At 49.3% G+C, this 24,849-nt stretch overlaps 8 protein-coding genes across 8 annotated transcripts; 4 read left to right on the forward strand and 4 right to left on the reverse strand.

The window, feature by feature from the left end:
• Positions 1–276: 276 nt before the first annotated feature.
• Positions 277–1,569, forward strand: GGS25DRAFT_523242 (uncharacterized protein; the record flags this gene model as incomplete). Its single annotated transcript, XM_049264389.1, has 1 exon — positions 277–1,569. One exon carries the CDS (start codon positions 277–279, stop codon positions 1,567–1,569), a length of 1,293 nt encoding a protein of 430 aa, XP_049116117.1.
• Positions 1,570–2,283: 714 nt separating this feature from the next.
• GGS25DRAFT_523243 (uncharacterized protein) lies at positions 2,284–2,715 on the forward strand (the record flags this gene model as incomplete). Its single annotated transcript, XM_049264390.1, has 1 exon — positions 2,284–2,715. The coding sequence occupies one exon, from the start codon at positions 2,284–2,286 to the stop codon at positions 2,713–2,715; it is 432 nt and encodes a 143-aa protein (XP_049116118.1).
• A 211-nt stretch (positions 2,716–2,926) lies between these two features.
• On the reverse strand, positions 2,927–3,577 carry GGS25DRAFT_523244 (uncharacterized protein; the record flags this gene model as incomplete). Its single annotated transcript, XM_049264391.1, has 1 exon — positions 2,927–3,577. One exon carries the CDS (start codon positions 3,575–3,577, stop codon positions 2,927–2,929), a length of 651 nt encoding a protein of 216 aa, XP_049116119.1.
• Positions 3,578–5,674: 2,097 nt separating this feature from the next.
• GGS25DRAFT_348061 (thiolase) lies at positions 5,675–7,513 on the reverse strand. The gene has a single exon (XM_049258017.1). The coding sequence runs from the start codon at positions 7,107–7,109 to the stop codon at positions 5,853–5,855; it is 1,257 nt and encodes a 418-aa protein (XP_049116120.1). The 5' UTR covers positions 7,110–7,513; the 3' UTR covers positions 5,675–5,852.
• A 58-nt stretch (positions 7,514–7,571) lies between these two features.
• GGS25DRAFT_497185 (uncharacterized protein) lies at positions 7,572–10,223 on the reverse strand. The gene has a single exon (XM_049261599.1). It carries the CDS (start codon positions 9,715–9,717, stop codon positions 7,987–7,989), a length of 1,731 nt encoding a protein of 576 aa, XP_049116121.1. The 5' UTR covers positions 9,718–10,223; the 3' UTR covers positions 7,572–7,986.
• Positions 10,224–10,507: 284 nt separating this feature from the next.
• On the reverse strand, positions 10,508–14,642 carry GGS25DRAFT_348079 (uncharacterized protein). Its single transcript, XM_049258018.1, has 2 exons — positions 12,656–14,642; positions 10,508–12,580 (listed from the first exon to the last, which is right to left on the reverse strand). The coding sequence occupies exons 1-2, from the start codon at positions 14,531–14,533 to the stop codon at positions 10,913–10,915; spliced, it is 3,546 nt and encodes a 1,181-aa protein (XP_049116122.1). The 5' UTR covers positions 14,534–14,642; the 3' UTR covers positions 10,508–10,912.
• Positions 14,643–19,345: 4,703 nt separating this feature from the next.
• On the forward strand, positions 19,346–19,941 carry GGS25DRAFT_523248 (uncharacterized protein; the record flags this gene model as incomplete). The annotated part of the gene is made up of 2 exons (XM_049264392.1): positions 19,346–19,847; positions 19,922–19,941. The coding sequence occupies 2 exons, from the start codon at positions 19,346–19,348 to the stop codon at positions 19,939–19,941; spliced, it is 522 nt and encodes a 173-aa protein (XP_049116123.1).
• Positions 19,942–20,991: 1,050 nt separating this feature from the next.
• GGS25DRAFT_523249 (P-loop containing nucleoside triphosphate hydrolase protein) lies at positions 20,992–23,496 on the forward strand (the record flags this gene model as incomplete). The annotated part of the gene is made up of 3 exons (XM_049264393.1): positions 20,992–22,842; positions 22,911–23,151; positions 23,210–23,496. The coding sequence occupies 3 exons, from the start codon at positions 20,992–20,994 to the stop codon at positions 23,494–23,496; spliced, it is 2,379 nt and encodes a 792-aa protein (XP_049116124.1).
• Between the last annotated feature and the right edge of the window lie 1,353 nt (positions 23,497–24,849).

Below are 24,849 nucleotides of genomic sequence, written 5' to 3' on the forward strand. Positions count from 1 at the left end.
AAAAAGTCTTACTAGATTATGACGAGACATCGATACTGGCTTCCAAGCCCTTCAATGAAACCATCAAAGAAACCGAACAAGAAGTGTTCCTTGCCCTTCTTTCATGAACTCGTTGTGCCAGCACTCGAGGCGTGTCTTTCGGCTATCAATCGTGAACAAAGAGCGCATCTGGCGGTAGAACAAACTATATCACGCCGAAATAGATCAACAACATTGGGACACGCCAGGTAGATAGAAAAGTAACAATCTCAATACCTACTTATTAACAAATTCAAGATGAGTAGGAGCTACAATAGAATATCCGTCTACGACGCTAGACCGTTTCACGCCTACCTCTCATCCGACGATGGCGAAGGGGAGGACGACGACGTTGATGTGTGGAAGGATGGTCCGGAGTTGTTTGATTTGAGCGATAGCGAGGATGACCGCCTCGAGAACTACTATCGCACGCTGAATCAGGAGCGAATCTATGGCCAAGGGAAAGGCAAGGGCAAGGGAAAAAGCAAAGCAAAGATTGATGAGAGTGCGACGGTTGAGCCACCACCGGAACGGCCGCAACCGCCACCGCAAGAAGAGGAAGAAGAAGCGGAAGAAGTTGGGAGTGAAGTCATAGAACCGGCAGAGATTTTCGATGAGGACACAAAGACGGTAGTGGATTTAAGAGAAAGGGCACCACGAGAACCATCACCACCACCACCACGACAAGAAGAAGTAGAAAAAGTAGAGAGTGAGATCACGGAGCCAGCAGCAGAGGACTCGGGCGAATACGCCGAGACGGTGGTGTATGCAGGAGACAGACTCACAGACGCCGAATTCGCCCAGCGCCAAGTATCCTACGCCCTAGCCACGACCCGGCGGAACCTGACCCGGATATCGCAGTTCATGCTCAAGCTCGAGTGCCGGGCGGGCAAAGTCACGAAAGAGAGCATCCGCCAAACCCTGGACGCGACCGTCGCCGACAACGCGGACGCCTTTTTCGAGCACACCTTCATCGACCCCGTCCACATCCCCGAGATCGAGGAGCTCAAGGCCCTCAGCGAAAGCACGTGGCACCGCCTATACCTCCTGGACCGCGTGTGGCGGCGGCAGGGCCGCGACCCCCCGGACACCAACAACAACAAGGACAACACGAGCAGCAGCAACAGCAGCACCCCGCCCCCCACGATCCCGCTCGCGGGCGAGCGCAGCGTAAAGACGTGGCTGCGCGAGGAAACGCGGACGGCGCGCCTCGCCAGCCGCGACGAGTGCTACTTCACGGCGGCGGACCTGGCGCAGGGGCGGCGCTTCGCGGACTGGATCGCGTACCTGCGGGAGCTGTGCCAGTTCAAGGACCACCCGGCCGACGAGGCGAAGCTGGTGAAGCTTGCGTGGAGGTTCCTCGACCGCAACCTGCGCGGCCCGCCGCCGGCGAATCCGACGAGGGCTGGCGCGTTTGTGGCGCGGCTGGAGAGCGAGCATGAGAGGGGCGGGTTTGATGAGGTGCTGGGGGACCCCGGGAGGCAGGAGGGCGAGGATGAGAGGGCTTGGAGGGATATTAGGAAGTATTGGTCTTCGAGGTTTCAGTATTGATGATGATGTTTATTTTGCTACGTGGTTTTTTTAATTTGTATATCACATGGGGGTTATTCTCTTGTTATAGTTAAAAGACAAGCCGCCTATGTTAATAGTCAGTCTGTGTGATAGTTGTTTATTCTTTTAGGTATGTATATTTAGCAGATAGCAGACAGTATAGGGGTACATGTGACTTAATTGGTACTCAGATAGTGTTAAATTATATATTGATTCCGCTAATTCCACCTTAATTCATATGAATGATACCTATGTAGACTACGTACCCAAGTTGGTTCAGCTTCAGAACTCCGACCCATGACGCTGATACTCAATAGCCATGCTTTCCTCCCCGGAGTTCTTTATCTGAGCCCCCCATGAGAGGAACTACTTTCAAAGTGCTTGTCTGGCCCTTTATACGCAGCACAGTCCTCATCAAAGGAGTCTTTATGTCGCCGGGGGTGGCTTGCCGATCTTGCTCCAGGACAAGGCATTGTAGCTCCCAATGTCCAGATACTGAAAGCAATTTTCCGTTGCGCAAGAGGGAGAAACTATGATAAGAGGGCATGCCGGGCCTACCTCTTGGTATCAATAGAGCTCAGCCCATGTTTGTTTCTCTTCTCATTCTCCAGTCTACTTGCTCATCACGTCGAGCCACGCGGTAGGTGTATAAACCTGTGCCGGAAAGCCAACTGTTTCGTGCTTGAGTCAAGCCTAAACTCCCCCATAACCATCATGCCTCCAAGTGACTCAACTCCCCTGCTGGGGTCTTCAAGCAATATGGGCTATTATGCAAGCATCGACGCAAGGCTAAGTGAACCCATGCCCGAAGAACGTTCCAAGACAGCACCAGCACCCCCGACTAACGACGACTATCTAGTCGACATGGAGAGACTAACACTCTACCCTAGTCCCGACGCCAGAGCTTCTACCTGCATTCATCAAGAGAACCGTAACATCTTCTTTTGTGACTATTGTGTTCGACACAAGCTACCCCCTCCACAGGACGGGGATCATCGTGGTCTGTGGGAAAGGTGCATGGAGAGTGAAGGATCGCTAGCGGTTCTTGAGTCTATGATACGCTTTCAGATGCGGCTTCTTAGTATATTGGTGCCTTTAGTGCTGGTGTTCATTCTGGGATGTATACAATTGGAGTTGGTTAGATAGCCGGAAGATAGAATAGCTGAGCCTAGATTTCCATAACTATACATAGGTAGGTATCAATCAGTATCTTCAAAGAATCTTACATTAATGAATCACTTATGAGTAAAATACTTTTTTTGTGCTTGCATGGGATCTTAACTGTACTTGTAAATTGTGAATAACTACCTACCTATATGAAAGTGACACTATTCTCCCCACCAATCCACCAACCCCCCTAACCAGTCCTCGAACCCCAAAAAGTAGACTCCGCCGTCCTATACCTACACCCCATATACCGCTCATCACTCTCCAGCAGCTTCATCAGCCACTCCGAGCCGCACACCTCACAGTTCTCCGCGAGCCACACACACATCTTCACAAACCCCGTATCCACCCGCCCCCTCGCCCACGACGAAACCGCGAACCCGATCCCGAGCAGCAGCGGGAACACGTACAGGCCCCTCTGGAAAACATACAGCACCCTCTCCTCCTCGCCGGTGATATGCTCCGGCGGCCGCGCATACCTGAACGCGAGCGTCGCCCACAGCGCCCACACCGCGACAGACGCGGCGGCGGCCAGCGCGCCGTCGCTCGCGACCAGCGCGGCGACCATGGAGAGGACGGAGAGCGCGAGGGTGGTGATCCACAGGGCGACGCTGGCGGCGCGGCGGTGGAGGACGGGGGCGTCGAGGGAGGGCCAGCTGACGCGCACGAGGCTGAGGAGGTGGAAGGCGTACAGGATGTTGAAGCAGTAGACGAGCAGGCGCAGGACGGAGGGGCGGGGCTCGGGAAGCTCGAGGAGGCGCAGGATGTTGAGGGCTTCGAAGATGAAGGCGCCGATGAGGCTGGAGCGCGGCGCGGGCGTGCACCAGTCTGGGATGGCCATTGTTGGAGGGTGCTGGTTACGGATGATTTCGCTTTTGGATAGATGGGCTTGTTTCCTTTGTGGTATTCTATGAAGAGATTGATGGATATGATAATGTAGGACAAAGGAAGGGTATCATATGGGGGCTAATGCTTTCCTATATATCGTAAAGCAGGATGGAACAATGCTACAGGTGTGGTACACTCAAACTATTCATCAATCATACCCCTTTTATCCCCCCCTTTTCACCAGAGGACATCTTTTATCGACCTGCGTGAGTATATATGTAGTAAAATAAGCTGACATAAAAACAAAGGAAGCATTATAATAAAGAACCTGTTATAATGAGAACAGATCACTGCGAACTTCCTCATTCATTATTGAAATTCTACCTATCGGCAGGATAATCTAACGAGACCATAGGTATAACACGCACCAAGGACTAGGTGCTTTTCTTGTTCTCTCTTGTTCTTCTCCTTTATTTTCTCCTTTATCTTCTTCTCAACACCACACACGAATACCCCTTCCCCTCCCCCCTAAACATACAACAACATCTACTTCCACCACTCCCCAACCAAGAACCCCCCCCTCTCCACCGGCCTCAACTTCTCCATATCCGGCCCCGCCCACGGCTTCCACGCGACCACCGCATCCAAAGCCCTCGCGACCGGCGCCATCGCAACCGCCAGCACCCTTCTCACGACCCCCAGTCCCATCCCCACTTCCCCTTTCCCCCCTCCACCCCCCAAAACCACCCCATCCCAAGCTCTCCACCCCCTCGCGAGCGCAAACGACAAAGGGCTGTGCACGAGGTCGATCCAGCCGAGCCGGACGAGCCCGTAGTTGAGGAGGGTGCGGGTCTCGGGGAAGCTGAGGACCCAGAGGGGCAGGAGAGCGGCGGGCACGAGGAAGCGCCAGTCGGCGATGCCGGCGGCGACGAGGAGGAACCAGCAGGTCCAGGCGAGGCGGGCGTCCCAGTGTACTGTTTGCGGCAGCCGTGTTAGTGTTTTCTTCACGTTTTTTTCTATTTTTTTTTTCCCATCCTTCTTTAAGATCTTGGGATTTTGGGATGTTGAGATAGATGGGTAGATAGATAGAGAGAGAGAAAGAGAGAGAGAGAGAGAGAGAGAGAGAGAGAGAGAGAAGGTAAGCAAACATACACGTATCCGCACCATTCACCACCAACCCCTCGCGCAGCACCTCCGCGACGAACAGCCCAAAGACGACGAGGTAGATGGCGGTGGCCCAGCGGGTGATCTTGAGCAGCAGCCGGAGGTCCCGGGCGACGAAGAAGGCCAGCACCACGTGCCAGACGAGGGAAGCTGTGAGGATGAAGAGAAGCATGCCCCCCCTTTTTTTCCTTTTCTTTATTCTATTTTTTTTTGTTGTGTCTTTTTGGGGGTTTGGGTTTTGTGTTGGGTATTAAATTAACTCTTGCCCCTTTTAATTTCCTGGCTGTGTGGATGGCCGTCTTCGCTTCGTCTTCTCCTTTTTGGCCTCGATTATGCACTGGTTTTATCCCGCTATTAGGTATTTCAAGAGCGATCCGTCATGCAATTACTGTAAGTATGTTGGCCTGTCCGTCTGCTCGTCTTTCTGTCCGTTTACCATTCGCAAGTGGCGTATAATCCTCGAATATCGCGCTCGTGGTCCTATCTGCCGTACGCATACCACGCTATAAGCGCATTAAAAGGTCCGTGATATTATCGAAGGGATATCGTTGACACTGCTGCTTCGTGTCCAGTTCTCTATCCACTATTGACAATCCAGTAAACCAAGCGTCGAGAAGAAGAAAAAAAAAAGAAAAAAGGATACTACTCTTCTGTACCTCCGGCCTATGACCAATTCCCAATTCCCGAAAGTGTAAGTAAGTAGGCAAGTCTTCTCGAAGCTCCGGAAGCTTGGGAACGGGGCCGGATGCAGACAGATTCTGTCTCATTCCATGTCTCACTGCCTACCTAAGTAGATAGTTTCCTAGTCTACCAGTTTACTAGCTGTACATGACTGCCTAGTTGGTTACTACATAAATCGGTATGGATGGATTTACTAGGTAATTACCTAACCTAGGTAAGTATTGTCAATGGAATGTATGCCATTCCCAACACGACCACTCCCGTGCCCAAGTCCCAACGCCGGGAACAAAGAATGCCAGGAATGTAGCTGTGCACCTAAATTTTTGTAGTACGCATAATTTTTGATTTGACCCAATATGTACAAGGTACTATCACCATCGTCATCGTCGTCGTCGATATCGTATAGACCCTCAAATACTCTAGGCAAGTACATCAGTAGACATCTACTCCCTAACAAATAACCCCGCCATCCCCATCCCCGTCCCAATACACATACTCACAACCCCCACCTCGCCCCCCGTCCTGCCCAACCCATGCATCAGCGTACTCGCGAGCCTCGCCCCCGTCGCACCCAGCGGGTGTCCCAGCGCAATCGCGCCACCATCGGGGTTGACCTTGCCCTCCTCCCAGTCCTTCTTCAGCCCCAGCTCTCTTACGCAGTAGATCGCCTGACTCGCGAACGCCTCGTTGATCTCCCAGCGATCGACGTCCTTTGTCTCGATGCCGAGCTGATCTAAAAGCTTGGGGATCGCGATGGCGGGGCCGATGCCCATCTCGTCGGGGGCGCAGCCCGCGGTGGTGGCAGCGACGAACTTTCCCATGATGCTGGAGGTGAGGCCGAGCTCGGTGGCGGTGCTGCGGCGCATGAGCAGGGTGGCGGCCGCGCCGTCGCTGACCTGGCTCGAGTTGCCGGCCGTGCTGGTGCCGGTTTCCTTGAACGCGGGCTTGAGCTTCGCGAGGCCCTCCAACGTCGCCGTGGCGCGGATCCCGTCGTCCTGGGTCACCTCGATCAGCTTCTCCTCGTCGACCTTGTTGCCCTGCTTGTCCACCGGCTGGAAGCGTGTGCGCACGGGCACGATCTCCTGCGCGAACGAGCCTTCGGCCTGGGCCTTGGCGGCGCGGCGGTGCGACTCCACGGCGAACTCGTCCTGCTCTTGGCGGCCGACCTTGTACCGCTTGGCGACGTTCTCGCTTGTGAGACCCATGGGCATGATGCAATCGCGGGCATCCTTGACCGGACTATCGACTAGCTCGGGCCACGAGTTGACGGGAATGGCTTTGGAGCCGTAATTCCGCGTCATGCTCTCCATGCCCGCCGCGATGCCGACGCCAATCATATCCGTGCGAATCTGGGCTGCGATATTCGCTATGCTCTGCAAGCTGCTGCTACATGCGCGGTTTACGGTGTAGAGGGAGGTGGTGTGGGGGAAGCCGACGTGGTTCATGGCCATTCGGGCTGCTTTGCTGCCACCGAGTTCTGAGAGCACAACACCAACAGCTACATCGTTGATTTTTTCGGGCGGAAGGTTCGGATTGGCATCGAGGGTGGCGCGTAGGACGACGGAGAGTAGCTCTTCGGGGTAAGCGTCTTTTAGTTGACCGCGATATGAACGACATATGGGCGTGCGAAGGGATGAGAGGACGACGACATCGGAAGGGGATTTGGCGAGAATGGAGGAGAGACCTTTGGGAAGCGACATCTTGACTGCTCTCTTGACTGGTAGCTGTGAAGTAAGGTGAAATAAAGGACGAGATAGGAAGAAAGAAGCTGTGTCGACTTATAGCTAGGTAAAATACATTACATTAGGAATAATGAGAAATGATATAGAGGATGTGGCTTGTAGATCCATATAACTACCCCATACCAACAGCATTTTATGCACCCCAACTACCTACTAATACACATGGTTAGTACCTATAGTAGGCAGTTGAACGGGAGAATTGGTCGGTAGGAAGTGTTGAAGATGTACGGTTTGAATATCTAAACTGCCGGTTGCCGATTCCGCAGGTGGGGGAGACACTAAGAAGGTATTGTGGGCACTCCCTACGAGGTACAGGTATTAACCTGGAGGCATTCAATCATTGATGTTGTAGCCCCCCGCGCCCCCTAATTATTGCTTTTCCTAGGTACATACCTAACTAGTATCTACTAGTTTTGACAGTTGACAGTAGCGCACTTGGCTACATTCACACATTCACACATTCATACATTCACCACAACCTCGGAATTGTCTATCTGCAATGGCGCTGGGAACAAGTGTAGCAATTTGCCCACTATAGTACTGTAGCTACTAGCTAGTGGCATACCAAAATCCAAACAAGCAACCTCGCTGGGAGGATGGATACCTAAGGTATGACACACCCTACATACCTATGTAGCAGCTCTGAGTCTGAGGCCATTGCCGGCCAAGAGCTAAATCCCTTCATAGCAAAACAGGGTATAATACATGATTCGTCCCTTCTTCATCACATCGTCCCTATTATTCCCAAAGACCTAATGATAATACCCTTTTCAAACCACTCCACACAGACATAGCCACAGACAGAGACACACACAAACTCCAAAATAGAAGAGCTTCAAGCTTCATGGCCGTACCGAATCCCCAACCCAACACGGCCATTGCTCTCATTGCCGCCCCCGTACCTAACCTTTTTTGCTGGGCTCATGGCGCTTTCTCGTCGGCTGTCGATACCATTGCCGTCCGTGCTGGTGTTGAATTTGCGCTTCTCTACTGCGAACCCTGCCTTGTTTATCCCGGCAAAAAGTTTCGACTGCAGCTTGGCCGTCTTCTCAGCTGGAGCTGGTGTGCCATCTCGAGAACCAACCGAGCTGGCAACCTCGAAACTCTCCCGCGGGTCACGGCGTAACATCTCAGATGCCGCCTGACTGGCCTGACTCTCAAACACCTCCTCCTCGTCTTCCCTTCGTCGCGGTGCTTGTGATCCTTGTGATCCTTGTGACATGTATGACTGCGTAGCTGCAGCAACCACCTTCAGGGCTGCACAATCAATCTCCTCATTGTCATCCGCCGAGATCGTGCTTTCCCGGCTCTGCCGTCCTCTTTTTTGCACTACCGGTGTCTCTACTGTAAACCGGCTATTTCCATACCGGTTCGGGGGTTCAGTTTGTGGCACTAGATCGACGGAGGGCAACAAACCAGAATAGTCTCCGCGGGCACGTGTTACAGGTGTCGTCGGCAGAGAAGAAAGCGACTGGGCCCCACGCGTGTGTCTGGGCGGCGCTCGTAGCGTAGCGCGATTGGCTGCCGTCGGCGTCGAGGGTGCGCTATTGTCGTGGCTTAAAGCCTGAAGAAGAGCGGCAAAACCATCCTGATTGGTCTCATGATCGTGCCGGGCATCTTTGTGGACAGATCTAGGAGTCTGTCGTGGTGTAGCTCGGTGTTGCTGAGGTGATGTCGCTGCTGGGGTCTTGGGCGTTAGAGCACCGTGAAATGCCCCACCGGGGCTACACAGCATGTGGAAATGTTCCCTATTCTCACGGATACGGTTGAGAAGCATATCACGCTCGTCGACCAGGTTGTCATGTTCCTCGCCCTGCTGTTGAATGAATTTGGTAGCATACTTGACGCGTTTTTGGAGAGCTTCATTCTCCTTCAAAAGTATCTCATACTGGGCTTGGAGTTCTCGATATTTGACTTGAGTGGAGTCGGAGGCCGCATTTAGTTCCCGCCGAGCTTGACGAGAATTCTCGGTCATGCGCAATACCTCAACCTCACGCCTGGTCATTTCATGCTCTACGGTCGCCCTCTTTGCATCCTCATCAGCTTGCATACTGAGTAGGTTGTACTGCAATTTGTGATGGGCGGTCTCCATCTTCAGCCTTGCATTCTCAGCAAGACAGTTTTGAACCATGGCACGAAGCTCTTCAGCCGATGCGTCGGCAATCTGATCTGAAGTCGGAACGATAAATTCCGACACAGAACTACCATCCCGAGCGACAGTTCGGAGTGCCGTGGTAGGTGGGGAGAACATATTGGTTCTTTGCGAGCTGATATAGCCCAATGGCATACCAGCGGCGCCGTTGGTTTGAGGGACTTGCGACGAGGGAGGTGGGGTCAAGGATGAAGGAATGACCTGAGAAGACGAGGTACGGTCATCATTCAACTCGGTCTTGAAAGAAATAGATGGATCGATGGGTGAGTTCGGTCCTTCAGTAGAGATAATGGTCTGCTGTGACAAGGAATGGTGGACGCTCGTATTATCGGGAGGAGTGGAAGGAATGTGTTCATAGTCACTCTCTACGACGCCATTCGGGCGGGCGCTATTTGTATCAGTATCTGCCGACATATTTGCATTCGAATATATGACAAAGAACTATAAGGTAGTATATTCAACAATGATCGCTTAGATTATTTAAATGAAGCTGGTAATGCGTGCGTGATAGAGCAAGAGATAAAGAAGCTCGTGGTGGTGCGGTTATTCTGTCGATGAAACGAGCGATCTAATCCGAACAACGCAGAATGCTCTTTTGAATCGAATCAAAAGAGATCGCGGGCGGTCAGATAGATAGACAGATGGAAAAAGGGAGGGGAGAGGAGGAGAGAAGAAGGAGGGGAAAAAAGATTCAATAATTTTCCCATCAAGTTTGGTAGATATTAATCGATAGTCAATTCCTAGATAATGATAATGCAGATATGTAGGGCAACGTGGTTCAAGAAGGGACGTGGAATTGGGAGGTGGAGAAACGTGATGTGGACGTGGACGTGGATGAGATGTGGATTTTAAGATTTCCAGCTTGAATGGGGAACTGAAAATGTTGGAAGAAAAAACTTGAATGCTAACTAAAGTCTAGATGTCCCCAACTTGAGCTAGGTACACGTACATAGTTAACTGCTATCACATATCTACGCGACCGGCGCCCGGGAAAACCAAAACTCGGGGGCTGGAAGATCCACTAATTCTTCTAAAATTCAAAGGCTGAATCCACAAATCAACCCGAACTTAGCGGGGGTTATACTGTAGCTAGTCCAAGAATACATATGTAACTAAATGATCCGCCTTTTTTATTTATTTTCTTTTTTTGGGAAGACAAAGAAAAAGAAACAGAAGAAAACACCATATGTTGCGCACATTGAGATGATCAAATAGATATAAGCAGGCTAGAACTACACTCAATCAATCGAAGTAGTAGGCATTCCCTTATAACAAGGTAACAAACAATATGTAAGTAGTTACATTGAATGTCATCTTGGAATCAAACAGTATTACATAGGTATAGAGGTACATAACTGCTTTTCATACCCCTTTCCCCCCTTTCCCATCCTTTTTCATAGACAAACTCCCCGACAAGTATGCCAACGCATTCTCGACTGTAATTCAACCCAAACCTCCATCATACCTATATGCCCTCGTACGGAGCCAAACAGGTATCTCTTATCAATCACTACATCGGTACCTTGGACAAGATATCGCGTTATGACCACCAAGACGCCCGGACCAGAAATTGACGACATGCTATATACCGACGCCAACATATTAATTATTAATCCACGTCGTCCTCTGAGCCTTCGCCTTCACCTTCACCTGCCTTGGCCCTCCACTCTGCCATCTCAGCTACCGGCACCCTGCCCCTGAGCCACCGGAGCGTCGCCTCCGTTCCACGCTCGAGCACATTCCATCTCGGTACTCTAAAGCGGTTTCCCGTAACCTCGAATTTCTCGAGACCCCCAGTACCTCCCAAGAGCCCTATGCGAGGATGTAGATGCGAGATTTCATTGTTGCTCGCATCCACCACTTTCATCCCCTTAATAGACACGGGCTCGATCTCTTCTAACCGATTATTGGAGATGAGAAGCATCGTAAGACTGGGGAAAAAATCTCGCAGGGTCGGAAGTTTCACTATTCTGTTGAATGACAAATCCACCTTTTGCAAGTTTGGTGCGCAAAAATTCGTGGTAAGTGGCGTAAGACTGGTGATGAAATTCGTGGCAAGAGAGAGTTCTTTTAGAGCAGTGAGATCAATGGGCTCCGTCAGCCAACTCTCACCCGTGAGTTGGTTATCTGCCATGGATAGAGACGTGATAGTGTCGGCGAAGAATGATAATGAATTTGGAAATTGTGTAAACGTATTATGTTGAAGTCGTACCTCACGAATAGTATGGGCTACTGCGATTTTTGAGCACACGACCGGATGTAACGAGGATGATTCGGTATTCGACCGATCGAGAAGACCGCCTGGCTTAATCGGCCATGTTTGGCTGGTTAATGTATGTGATCGGGAGCGAGCAGGGGAGTTCGTTGTCGAGTTAGCTGTCGAGGTCGGTGTCGAGGTCGGTGGCGTGGTAAAGTCATCAAGCTCTGAGCGGCCCTCCTCTTCTTCGACCTTGCAATTCCCCAGATTATTCGTGGTGATTCTGTTTTTTGGAGGTGGGTCGCGTGAAAATCCATTGCCGAAATTTTCGATTCCTCCGACTTCACTTGGAGGTAACGGCTCTAATCTTAGCGCCAATGCATCTTTCAATTCTTCCGTCGTCAATGATGTGAACTTCTTATCCTTCAAGGGATTGCCCGTGATTCGTAGCATGGCAAGATTGTTCATTCGAGCAATCTCGGGAGGTATGATCCGGATGTCATTGCTTGTGAAGTCAACATGGCGCAGATTTTCAAGACCCAGAAATCCCTCGGGAAAAGCAGCAATACTGTTCTCGTCAGCGTTGATGGTGAGAAGATTGGTCCAAGAGGTCATGTCGGGAAGCGAGATAATTCTATTCATGGACAAGGTGAGCTGATGAAGAGATGGAAGGCTTAGGGGCTGGGCGCCGTCTACTATCTGTCGAATTTGGTTTGCCGCCACATCGAGAATTTGAAGCTGAGGAAAACTCCTCACACTGGGACCAATAAGCGTCCCGGAGAGTTTGTTCTTACGAGCTTGTAACTCGGTGAGTGGGAGCTTTGAGAGGCTTTCAAATGGCAAATCTTCCAAGGCATTTTCATTCAAGTTTAGCATGCGAAGGCGCACTAGCTTGTCAATTCCATCTGGAAGAGATGAAATGTTGTTTCCATGAAGATCCAGAATTTCGAGATTGATCAAGTTTGCAAAATAATTCTTCTCCATACGACCGTATAGAAGATTCTTGCCAAGTTTGAGATCTCGGACTGTAGTGAGCTGCGAGATGACTTCGAGACAGTTGTTGGTGAGCTTATTGGAGGCCTACTAGATAGTCAGCACAAGTCACAGAGACCCTATTCAGGAGATTAGCGATAATATAAGAATGTAGGAACCTACCAGGTTTAACGAGGTCAACAACTGGAGACGCCTTAGACCCATGGGTAAAGCTATCAGCATGTTGCCGTGTAAATCCAGCGACTCTAGCCCTCCGAAAAAATGACCCTCAACGTCATCTTCATTTGTGTCACTCGGGTTCTTATCTGGGAAGATGGCATCGTCGATCGTTTCCAGCTCGTTGTCAGCAGCTACCAGCCTAGTAATATCCACACTTTCTGCCCATGCAATGCCAGCACCATCTACCGACTCTAGATCATACATCTTCAAAACCTCGGGGGGAATCTGCTTTAGGCCCATCGCTGCAATGTTGAGCTTTCCGGTGGTTCTAGCAGTGTTGATTCTGGATTGCATAACCTTGCGGTTTGCATCCTCAAACTTGCGTTGACCGAACGGATCATCTGACAAGCCAAAATCAAACGTCGTATCGGTAGGAATGACCGGCGCTTCATGGGAATCGGAGATCTTGGTGGCTGGGGCTTGCTTGGTTGCGGCTCGCTTCGCGGCCTTTGCCTTTGCAATCTGGTCTCGTAGGGCAGCCGATGACTTGCGTGCAGTAGAGCCCGAGGCCTCCTCAATAGAATCCACCGTCAATGCCGTTGAAGTAGTGGAGGCACTCGACAGGTTGCGGCCGTCACCAGATGTACTAGACGATTTAGCGGACGCAAGTGAAGCTTTGCGAGAAGGATGAGAGGGAGCTTCTGAGAGCAGCGGTTTATCCAGAGAAGGTAGTGATGGTTTCCTATATAAACTGTTTATGGAAGCTCTCGGCTTCAGGGGCCGCCCAGCAACTGTCTTGTACCCCTGCTTAAAGGCCGCAGGCTCGGCACGCTTCTCCGGACTTGGCGAACGAGATCCAAGTGGAACTGACAATGAAGACCGAGAGGCGACCTTCGTTAAGCTGGACCGCGGAGTGAACGACGGAGTGGCTTTGCTAACAGGAGGTTTGGAGTTGCCAGCCAAGCCTCTCTTTGCCGCTGCCCCTAGGACCCCTGATACCGGTGGCTTGTGAGTGTTGGTAGAAGCCCGGAAGTTAGTGTACAAGTTATCAGGCTGCCCGGAGCTGGACCCTGGCCGACTAAGCGATCTGGCTGAGCGTACGGTCGAACCATCTGATTGATAACTAGAGCCCGGTCTTGAGCCGGGCCTCGACCTTGACCCCATACTGCCCTTGGATTGGGGTCTTGAAAGCCCATCTGCCTCAAAAAAGTTGCTGCCGCGGCGCTTGAAAGCGGGAGAAGAGGGCAACCGTGAGAGAGTCTCAACTGTCCTTTCTGAAAGCGAAGGGCGGGACTTCCTCGATTGTGCTCGAGGGTTGTCAATGGTAATATCTTCTTCGGTGGAATTTGTGAAGGCTGGATGTGAGTCGACGGCAACATCTTCATCATCGGCGAACCCTTCTGGTGTCAATAGTCCTCTCCGTGATATTGTAGGAGAAGGGGAGACACGGGGGAATTGAGCGGATAGTTGTCGTTTGGGAGCCGGGGTTCTCTTCGAAGAGTCCTCGCGGAAATCTCGGCTCCGCTGCGCCGAAAGTTGTGATTGTTTTGGTCCACATGATGTGCTCCGACTTCTGATATTGGATTCTCGACGGTTGTTTTGGGAGCTCACGGGTGGCGCATTGGATCTCTGAGTCTTGCGTACGGTGGAGGCTGTGCTAAGCTGTTCCTTGGAAGGTGGTGCGCGAAGTCGAGATTTTGAGGCATTCCCTAAATTTGCGGGTTGGGTCGAGCGTCCACGTACGGGTTCGGGAATCTGTTGCGTCTGTTGCGTCTGGGGAGTAGCAATGACACTCGATCGAGGAAGAGGGAGACGCGACGAAGGTCTTGGAAGAGCACTAGTTCTGTTGATAGCAGCGCCTGATGAACGTTTCTCGTCCATCTTGACTTTGACGTTGGTCTTGACTGACCGAGGTCGAGTCAAGATGGTGAGGTAGATATCCCAGTCAGACTACCAGGAAGTTGGTTATGTGAATCGGCAACAATCATAGATTCAATTGTTTGGTGACAAGGGGGCGAAAAGGAAAGGGAGGGGACCCGTCGCCGTTGCAGACTTCACTTCAAGCAGGCCTAGGTTAGTAGGAACAAGGTATGTAGATGCTAGGTTAGGTAGGTTAAAATCTTCCAAGCTTCAAGTTCCAAGAAAATGATGTACAATACTACAAGTAGTAGAATGTCCGAATCAATATTAGGGTTCGGGTTATTATTGCGAACCTTACAATCCTTGCAATCCTTGCAGTCTTCAATTGTCAGAAACATTGAAACCTTCGCGGTAACATTAACTTGAAGTGGTACAATTTGTACTGTACTAAAACAATACAAGTAATGTAACGATCATTATAGTGTACATACAAGGGTCGAGAAAGTTGAAGAAAGCACGGCCAATGGACACCACAAGCTACGAGACTGGGCGGCTTCGATCGCAATCTGCTGTTTTGGGTAAAGAAAGTCATAGCGCCCCATTAATTTAGGTGATACCTCATCATACCTGACCCTTATTGAGCAGCGAGCTCTTTCACTCACACTATAAAGGCGGGGCCGCTAGGGGACATCCGTTGGCTTGGGTACCTAGGTAAGAACTGCCTCGACAGCTCGAGTTCTAGTTAGCAGTTCTAACGCGTTCCTTACCCCAGCAGCCTACTGTACCAGCTATGCCGCTAGTGTCATTAGTGCCTTGCAGCCTGCATTGGTTTTTGGTTTTTTGGTAAGTACCTAGTACTTCGTATACCGAGGTACATTTTAGTAGTTACTTGATTTCTCCCTTGAACATCAAATATTATAGTTATGTATAACTACGTGAATTCTCTCAACTTCAATAATTTTATTTCCTTCCTTTTTCAAAGCTGATATACCACTTACCTGCATACTCACTCATCTCCTTTCTATGAGTATGGGTATCACCAGCTTCAGCCTTGTCAGCAATGTCTCGATAATATTTGCAGAATATTGAGCTTCTGCTTACACCAAACGAGAACTTGGATATAATTTAAGGGGTCGGCACTGGGTGTGAAGCTGGTGGCAATGGCACCGTGAAAAGGGTCACCATTGGACACAAAAAAAGTTTTATAAACTAACCTACATGTATGTGACATTGAAATGTGCAACTCCGGGGTATTCTGGTGAACTACATCTACCTGAGGTATGTAGGTATGCACATGCAATGTGATCTCTCGCTGCATACACTAGTCTTAATCTGTCAAAGCAATCTTCCGCGATCTCGTTTCTCTTATCAGGGTAACACCACAGGAGGAACATCCAGGTAGGATTTACTTATGGCCATAGATGCCGAGTATGAGAGCACATATATATATATATATATATATATCGATGATAGAATTTTCAACGTAGTAAAGATGATGAGCTCAGATAAGTAGACCCCGGATTTCACTGCCCAGCTACAAAAGTATCTCAAACTCCATCATAAGTGCCTAACCTAGGTTAGTATACTCCAACCCGATTTCCATGTCGCCTTGAATGAAGTGGGAAAAGGGGTAGGCTCGAAGCAGTGTGGTAACACCCGTATCCGCTAACTGGGACACCTACCTTGCATTGAATGATATCAATGATCATGATCATGTTACCAAAGTGACGTGATCATTATAATTAAAAGCATATCAATGATATTCCTCCTAATTACTTGCAACCTTCACGTGCCTAGTGGAATATCTCTGAACAAACCTGACTTCCAACTCATCCCAGGAATGGAGGATTCACCAAACACCTTCAAGCCGTAGGAGGGAACCCTGGTAAGTCGAGGTTATTATATGCATATGTGGCTTAGATGTTGCTTTCGAAATTCAGCTATACGCACTAGTGATGTTATTTATTCGACGACTGGCCTTCCGTAGTTGCAATGTGGCGTCTCCATATGCATCTCGGGCCCCTATTCTATCAGGTCAATAATGCTCTCACAACCAAATACTGTAGGAGCCATGGGGGTAGTACTAGACACTTACGCCATTAAAATCTACAGTCCAATGGCATATCTGCCGAGTCTGCTTGTAAGATCTAGTTTGAACGCCGGGGGAAATTATAGCAGTCCGATGATTCGAAAAGTCTTTGCTGAAAGCACAACATGAGTATTGACGCGCTCACGTTGTTGACAGTAACCTCGCACGCGTTACATATTTAATATATATTTCAAATCGTGGCGATTGATAACGCATGCTTCTTTGACGGCTTCAAAATTGTAAATATCTTTCCGCTAGTGATTATGTTTCCCTTCAAGCTGTGTACATACATGGGGAAGTAAGTGCTTGATATTACCCCTATCTAACATGTTAAGAGCCTAACGGGTGTGCCATGGGGATTTTAAGGAACAAAGAGAGGTCCGTAACTTTCAACGTAAAGATTCGGTTGTTGCCCTGCTTTCTGATTTATTCTATGTTTATATCTAGTCAAGCAACTGAGAATACCTAGTATGTATGGAGTTATTTACTACAGATACACAGCTGATATCAAATACTGTCAGAGTCTTTTCCGTGATTAAAAGTCTCGTGCTGGGGAATACAGAGTACACAACAGCAGCTCAGCAGTTCAACCCTAAGCAGGGGTTATAATAGGAATGATACCTACCTAGTAACTATATTGACGCCTACCTTAGGTATATTTCGAATCAGAGAAAAGGAGGCGGTATACCCCTTTTAAATATGCTGGGCTAGTTAGGTATGTGTCGTGCATTCCGCTGCACAGCCGTTGGCATAGGCTAAGGCTGGCTCTTCCTACGGCTTCTGACAGATACGGCTTACTTCTTCAAGACGAATAAAAAAGGGGGGATTATCATAAGTATAGGAGTAGATCTATGACAATACCTAGGTACCTATAACTCCCCCCTCTTACCAAACTCCCGGAGATGGGCTGTTTCTATTCACCTACCTCAGGCGACCACTTAACCATAACCCAACAATGTTCTCTCATGATATATATATAAAGCTGTATTATACTGTATGTAACCCTATTACAATACGTGAAGAGAGCCTGAGGTAGTTGCCAAGTTGACTAGGTACTACGGTCGTGCGGATCTAAGTCTAGGCACTTACATTGCGAAAGAACCCTCGAAATGTTGATAAAGAAACAAAGAAAGAGGACAAAGAACCTACCGTTTATGGTGCGGAGAACTGATAACCATAAATCTCCTAAGGCCAATACCAACGAAACTCAAGAGATTTGGCAATAACCTGGACACCTTAGGCACGGCACACAACTATCAGCTTTCAAAGTAAGAGGCCCGATATCAACTTCAGCTGCTTTGAGTCTCTAACGTAGGAGATCAACCTAGTTATAGTATAAAAATTAGTACTATGTACAAGTGAAAATCAAGATACATATTTCCTCTCATGGGGAAAATGGTACAGTCCTATATAAGCTACCCACTCAGGGGTATCCACCAGTCTGTACCGAGCTGACTGCAAAGTGCCATCTAGAACAAAGACAGCTACATGTATACCTGTCTATTCCGCTTCCATAGTCTCCGAAGAGATGTTAGACATTGACCCCCGTGGAAACAACGGTATTATTCTGCATCTCCCGAACTCCTGCTCCGTGACATAGAAACTTCCTCCGTACAACCCGAAAAGGGGGGCCAAAAATGAGGCTCTTCAGAGCACCAACTCCAATATCCAGTGGCTATCATCTGACTCATATAGTCATACCCTCAGCACCATGTAAGTAATCAGTGCGTCTCAGCCCTACCTGCACACAGCTGAAACTACCCAGTTAGTCTGCCGTTGGTGGCTCCCGCTCTTCCGATTCGTGCTTGTTGTCGTGGTGGAGTTGGGGTGATTGGTGGAATATAGCAGCCGAATAGGTATGTCACTTTGCTCATTGACAGCTGCTGTATCACCCACAAACGGCGCAGCGAAGGAGATGGCAATGAGCTGAGTGATAGACAGGTAGATAAGTGTTAATGATACCGTATAATCTCGATATATCGGCGTCTTTGATACACATATCAGTTCTGCTTGGTGGTGTGGGTGATTCGGGATGTACTCTGCTCCTGACGTGAGCTGAGGTTGAAAATTTCTCTTCTTTGATACAGATAAATTCGACCATCAATACGAGAACACTCTCGTACCAGTACCTATCAAACTCATCATTCGAACCTGAGATATACACTTTGGCAGACCAACGTCCAATCATAATGCTAGCAAGTGAATGCCTACCTAACACACGCTGAAATACCGTGACGAACTGTCCACGCCGGCCGAGTCTCCAGTTCCGTGACTATCCTATCCTATCCAGACCCTCTCCCGAAAGTCCTACGCGTGAATACATAGCTGAATTAGGCGATACGACAAACGGAGTTTTCGACGTGTGGTGCGATTACTCTTCCCACAGACACGGATGCGACGTTGGGTTAGCCAGCCAGCCAACCAGGTTATTCAGTGACAGCCTATATGTATTTCCACGCTGTCACTTGTCACTTTCGACAGGAGATGATCGCCAAAAAGAAAAAAGAAAAAAGAAAACCCCTGACGCACGGTGAGTGAGGGAATGAGTGAGACTCTATTCTTAGCCTCCGTCGCGGATAAATATCCATGCTTGCGATCAACAAGCCAGCCTAATTAATATATTTTCATATATATAAACCAGGCCGCGCTGCTTTTCGCTACTGGAAACCAAATTCGATATACTTACTTACCTACCCTAGGTACCCAGATCTTCAGCCAGCATCGAACCAACCACCCTCGCAACCATGCATCTCCCCTCCCTCATCCTCCCCTCCCTCTCCTCCAGCAGCGCCGCCGCCGCCGCAGCCCGCCTCCACGTGCCTCCCCCCGCCCCCCCCTTCCCCTCCCGCGCAGTCCGCTCCCCCACCACAACCCAATGCACAACCCCCGCCCTCACCACCACCACCACCATCAACCGCGGCAACGAAGGGATCTGGGTGATCCGCCCGGACGCCACGGACCTGCACGAGCTCTACCGCCTGCGCCAGACGGACTGGCTGTCGAACGACCTGCCCAGGGTCCTCGACGCGTGCGGCGCGGCGTGCCTCGCCGGCAACGACACCGCGCTGCCGGGCGCCTGGCTGCCGACCACAGCGTACTTCCAGGGCGCGTTCGTCAACACCCCCGGGGGCGACCCGCCGAACCACATCCTCTGGCAGTGCGCGTGCTACGATCGGGCCGTCACGGAGGACGACCTGGTGCCGGGCGCGGGCGTGTGGAATAATGCGAACCCGGGCAGTGGGACCAGTAAGTCGGGTTCCCCCTCCCCCCCCCTTTTCTTTTGGCTAGAGAGCATGTAATGTCTAACCGCGACCGCGCAGTCATCAACCGGAAATGTTGAACGGAAGAGTCTTCAACAACTGGAAAAGAATCTCAGGAATACCTATCCCTAGGCAGTGAAAGGTTATGCGGGATGCCGGACCTAGTCTATCACTTATCACAAAATAAATAAAAATAAAATAAAAAGAAATAAACTACCGATCCATCTGAATGAATGCCTGGGTACCTACTTACCTACGGATTTAGGCAGTGATGATTCTCTGAAGACGTCCTATTGATCGGGGACGCCTGCATACATAACCTACCTGTGGTGAAACCATCGGTACCATACAGGACATGCAGTTGGAGTATGTACGCAGTGGCATGTGATTAAGTACATACCTACCTACCTAATAGTGGTAGTAGGGAAACGGAAAAAAACCCCCCCATCTATCAACATTCATCATGGCCTTGGAAATTATTCTAGTCATTATTTAGAGCTACGATGGACTCTGAACGAATACCTACCTACCTGCCTACCTACCTACCTAGGCTCCAGTGAACTAACCTACGCAAGTGTGTATATTTTAGGGGGTTAAATCCCAGCCTTTTCCATGAGCATTCGTCGCCGTAGGTACCTACCTAACCAGAAGACGGCGGTGTGAGGGCAGAGTCCGACAAGTTTTTCTTTTTCTTTTTTTTCGTTCCAAGGTTCATGCCGATTAGGTTGAATCGCCCACAGCCTTGGGCAGAAACAGGGCGTTCGGCATAGTTTCATTCAAAGGACCAACAGACCCAACACTGCCCCTGCCTACCCATACATAATCTTGACAGCAAACGTGAATGGCTGCCTCCACAATGCATGAGCTGCCGTTGGCCTCTGTTTGAGAATCTTCTGGGTATTTGGTTCGCTAGTCTCAAGTGGTCAACGTAACGTAATGTATGCAGAGCGTTTGACACCAGGCAGTATTCATTCGTTTGATCATTCTGATTTTTTTTTCTCGAGATATAGGAATATACCTAATGTTGACCTCCAACCTCAGAAGTTGGGATCATTTGGGATTTCAACGTTTATTTCCCAAGAAACACTGCCTGATACTCTCACTTTCTCCCCGTTACATCTACAGTCACGATGGTAGTTGCATTCAACACGGAAACCCTTAATGGGCTTTGTTCAAACGACCAACTCAAACTACTAGATGCCATCGACAACCTGCGTCTCCAGGGAATCGATCACTACATATCCCTACCGCAAATCATTGTATGCGGTGACCAATCATCTGGCAAGAGTTCTGTGCTCGAGGCCATCTCAGGAGTCCCCTTCCCAGTTCAGAGTAACCTCTGCACCCGATTTCCTACAGAGCTTGTGCTCAGACGCTCGTCTGAGACTGGCGTGACCGTCTCGATCATTCCCGAAGATGGCCTTGTTACTCCAGCTCAAGATGGTCTTCACGAGTTCCACCAAGGCTTTGAGGGATTCCCTAGCTTGGTTGAAAAGGCCAAGCTAGCCATGGGGATCTCGACATCAGGCAAGGCCTTCTCAAAGGACCGGCTTCGAGTTGAAATCTCTGGCCCTGATCGTCCCCACCTCACCATCATCGACATGCCTGGTCTCATCCACTCGGAAACGAAGTCACAGAGTGCAGCAGATGTTGAACTGGTTCGCCAAGTCGTCAAGAAGTACATGGAAGAACGCAGGAGCATTATCCTGGCTGTTGTTTCTGCCAAGAATGACTTTGCGAACCAAGTGGTGTTGAATCTAGCCCAAAAGGTGGACAAGCGAGGCAGTCGCACTATGGGCGTAATCACGAAGCCGGATACTCTAGTTCGTGGTTCTGGAAGTGAGCAGCAGTTTATTTCTCTGGCAGAAAATAAACAAGTCCATTTCGACCTCGGTTGGCATGTCCTGAGGAACCTCGACTCAGAAACTCAGAAGGGATCGTCGCTCTTGAGCAATCGCAATGCGGAGGAAACTCGATTCTTTTCTCAGGGGGTTTGGAATACACTCTCGACCTCGATGCTGGGAATTGCCGAGCTCAGGAAAAGGCTCAGTGATGTGTTGCTACAGCAGATTGCCCTTGAATTACCGAGCCTGATTCGTGAGATTGATCAAAAGCTGGACGACTCTCGCCGACAATTGAAGAAGCTCGGGGAACCACGGCTCACCCTTGAAGAGCAACGGCTGCAACTATTACAGATTAGTCAAACCCTACAGTCGGTTGTTGAACGTTCCGTCAACGGGACATACAACGATTCATTTTTCAAGGATGCCGAAACGCCTGAAGGGTACCAACAACGGATTCGCGCCGTAATTCAAGCTCTGAACAAGGAATTCGCGGAAGAGATTGGGACCCACGGCCACCGACGTGAGATTAGAAGCAAGACATCGGTAGCTTCAGTGTCCCCAGAGTATATCACCAGGGACAAGTATCTTGATCATGTTCAGATAATAATGCAGAGGACTCGAGGTCGGGAACTACCAGGAATTTACAATTCCATGGCAATATCGGACCTGTTTCATCAACAATCATCTCCATGGGAATTGATTGCAAGGAAGCACGTCGATAAAGCCTGTGAGGCAGTCGAAAAGTTCCTCAGGATCGCCATCTCACATGTTGCCGATCCATTTATCGGCGCTTCTCTGCTTGACAAAGTATTTCGCCCAGCCGTCGCGAAACTACGCGAGACCGCTCAGAGCAAAACTACCGAGCTGCTTGATTCTCATCGACGTCTCCACCCAATCACCTATAACCGTGAATATGAGGAGACTATTCATAAGATCTGCTGTGGAAAAAGGGAACAGATAGAAGCGATTGTCAAGAGCAATCTTTGTGTAGAGTCTATATCGACTGATAACCTCTTATCCATGTATTCCAATTACAATCTCCAAAGGCTTGTTGACGAACTAGCCGAGGCTACTAAACATGACGTCGGACGTTCCGCAGCCTCTGAAGCGCTCGATCGCATGCTTTCTTATTATAGTGTTCGTGTCCCTTCTTGAACCTACTCGCATGTGTATCTAGAGAATAGCTAACGAGTCGGTTTGTCTAGATTGCCATGAAGCGTTTCATTGACAGCATTGCCATGGAGGTCATCGAACGGCAAATACTAGTGCCCCTCTCTGAGATCCTCTCCCCTGTGGCTGTCTTCAAAATGTCACCGCAGCTCGTAGATTGTGTTGCGGGAGAATCTCAGAAAAGCCGCAAAGAGAGAAAGGAGCTGATGAAGAAGATCGAAATTCTTCAGGCGGGTCTGAGTACCTGCAAGCAATTTGCTAGTTTAAGGCTGGAAGGTTCGGACCTTTCTTTGTTTCTTTCAGAGATCTAGAATTAACAGGAGTTTCTCTACAGATGAATCCTCTTCTAATGCAGAAGAGACCGAAGCTGCTAATGCAGAAGAGACTGAAGCTGCTAATGCAGAAGAGACTGAAGTCCATACAGACTCAGTCAACTCAGCAGAGACACATCCCGAGACATATGCCAATATAGATCCGAGCAATCGCGATACTTTTTGGGAATTTAGCAGCCTTCCAACACCAAAGAAGAATAAGAAGAGGCATATAATGATGAAGAAGAAGATGAAGAAGGCATATATGGGACTTGAGGGGATGGCTCAGGAAAACTCAGAGCGTGTCTAGATTAGACAAGTTTGAACCCCCCCTCTCCCCCTCTCCCGAAGGACTTTCAGAACACACAGCTGTAGCCAAGCAACAAGAGAGATTCGCACATGATCCGAAAACAGCCTGATAAGATTATCTCCGTTGTGGTGTAGCAGGGAGACAATGCGGTGATGAGACGAGGGGAGAAACGTAAAATCCATTACCTACACTTTCTTACCTGACCTTCTTACCCACCTACTTTGTTACGTACCTACCTAGTTGTTTAAACATAGTTACCTATAACTATACCAGACAGATATTGCACCTACCTACCCAGTACCTAAACCACCAAAGCGAAAACCTCCACCCCACAAACGAAACCATCGCCGCTCAAGACCGATTTACGCTCACTCTACCACTACCTAAGAGCACATGGGGGCTTCACATGGAACAAAGAGGACTTACGTGTATTACCTATGTATGTACCTAGCTTCCACAGGTACTTAGTCTCCGGGAGATGTTATCGACCCCCGCGCAATAACAACAAACAATGTTGTTGTTCAGCGTCTCCTAGGTTCCGCCTCGTGACACTCATAAAAAAAACCCCCACAAAAAGCCCTCGTTGAGTATGATTTTTGATTATTAACTATCTCTATTTCGCAGCAGCAGCAGCTAGGTATGATGCCGCATTATTACATATCTGTAATACATGTTTCTTCCTCTCTCTCTTTGTTTCTCTCGGCCTATCCATCTTTTCGCAACAGCAAAGCCACTTGCTCTGTGCTACGTAGTGGTGTTATTATGTATCTAGTACCTAGTACCAACCAGTCAGCTACATAGCCAGCCAGCCAACCAGCTACATGCTTATCGCGTATTGCCATTGTGTTCTTATAAACCTCAAGCACCAATGCCAGGAAGGCAACCTATGTAGTCTCAGCCCACATGCATTATGTACCTAGGTATGTAGGTAGCCAGCCAGAAAAGCCCATTCGACTCCTCTTAGCTTTCTTTCTCTTTCGTCCGAGCCTCCTTTTCAAAGACTCTTCTTCCAATCACCACCGTTTTTTGTCTTGTGATGCTATTACCCAACCAGCCAGCCAGCCATTCCAACCAAACGGATGCTGGTGTCCTGGCTAAAAAAAGAAAAGAGCTAAAATAACAGATAAATAAAACAGAACAAAAAGGAGGGGGTTTGGATGGATTGCACAAGTCAGCAAGTCAGGTACGAAACCAGAACTCCCCCCTTTTCCCCTCCCCTCCCCAAAAATACAATGTGTAAAAAAGAAAAAAAAAAACCAAAAAACAAAAGCGAGCAAGGAAAAATCAAAAAGTGGGTATAAGAACGCCTCGACAATGCGAAATTGAATGAATGCAAATCGTTGAATAATCCTT

Source organism: Hypoxylon fragiforme, assembly GCF_022984875.1.
Source record: "Hypoxylon fragiforme strain CBS 206.31 chromosome Unknown GGS25scaffold_6, whole genome shotgun sequence".
Classification (NCBI taxonomy): Eukaryota; Fungi; Ascomycota; class Sordariomycetes; order Xylariales; family Hypoxylaceae; genus Hypoxylon; species Hypoxylon fragiforme.

Bases quoted from the DNA above. Each gene is read 5' to 3' on its own strand.
- GGS25DRAFT_348061 (XM_049258017.1), bottom strand. From the start codon at position 7,109: ATGTCGCTTCCCAAAGGTCTCTCCTCCATTCTCGCCAAATCCCCTTCC.
- GGS25DRAFT_497185 (XM_049261599.1), bottom strand. From the start codon at position 9,717: ATGTCGGCAGATACTGATACAAATAGCGCCCGCCCGAATGGCGTCGTA.
- GGS25DRAFT_348079 (XM_049258018.1), bottom strand. From the start codon at position 14,533: ATGGACGAGAAACGTTCATCAGGCGCTGCTATCAACAGAACTAGTGCT. The intron at 12,581-12,655 runs GTAGGTTCCTAC...ACTATCTAGTAG, and splicing joins TGTTGACCTCGTTAAACCTG to GCCTCCAATAAGCTCACCAA.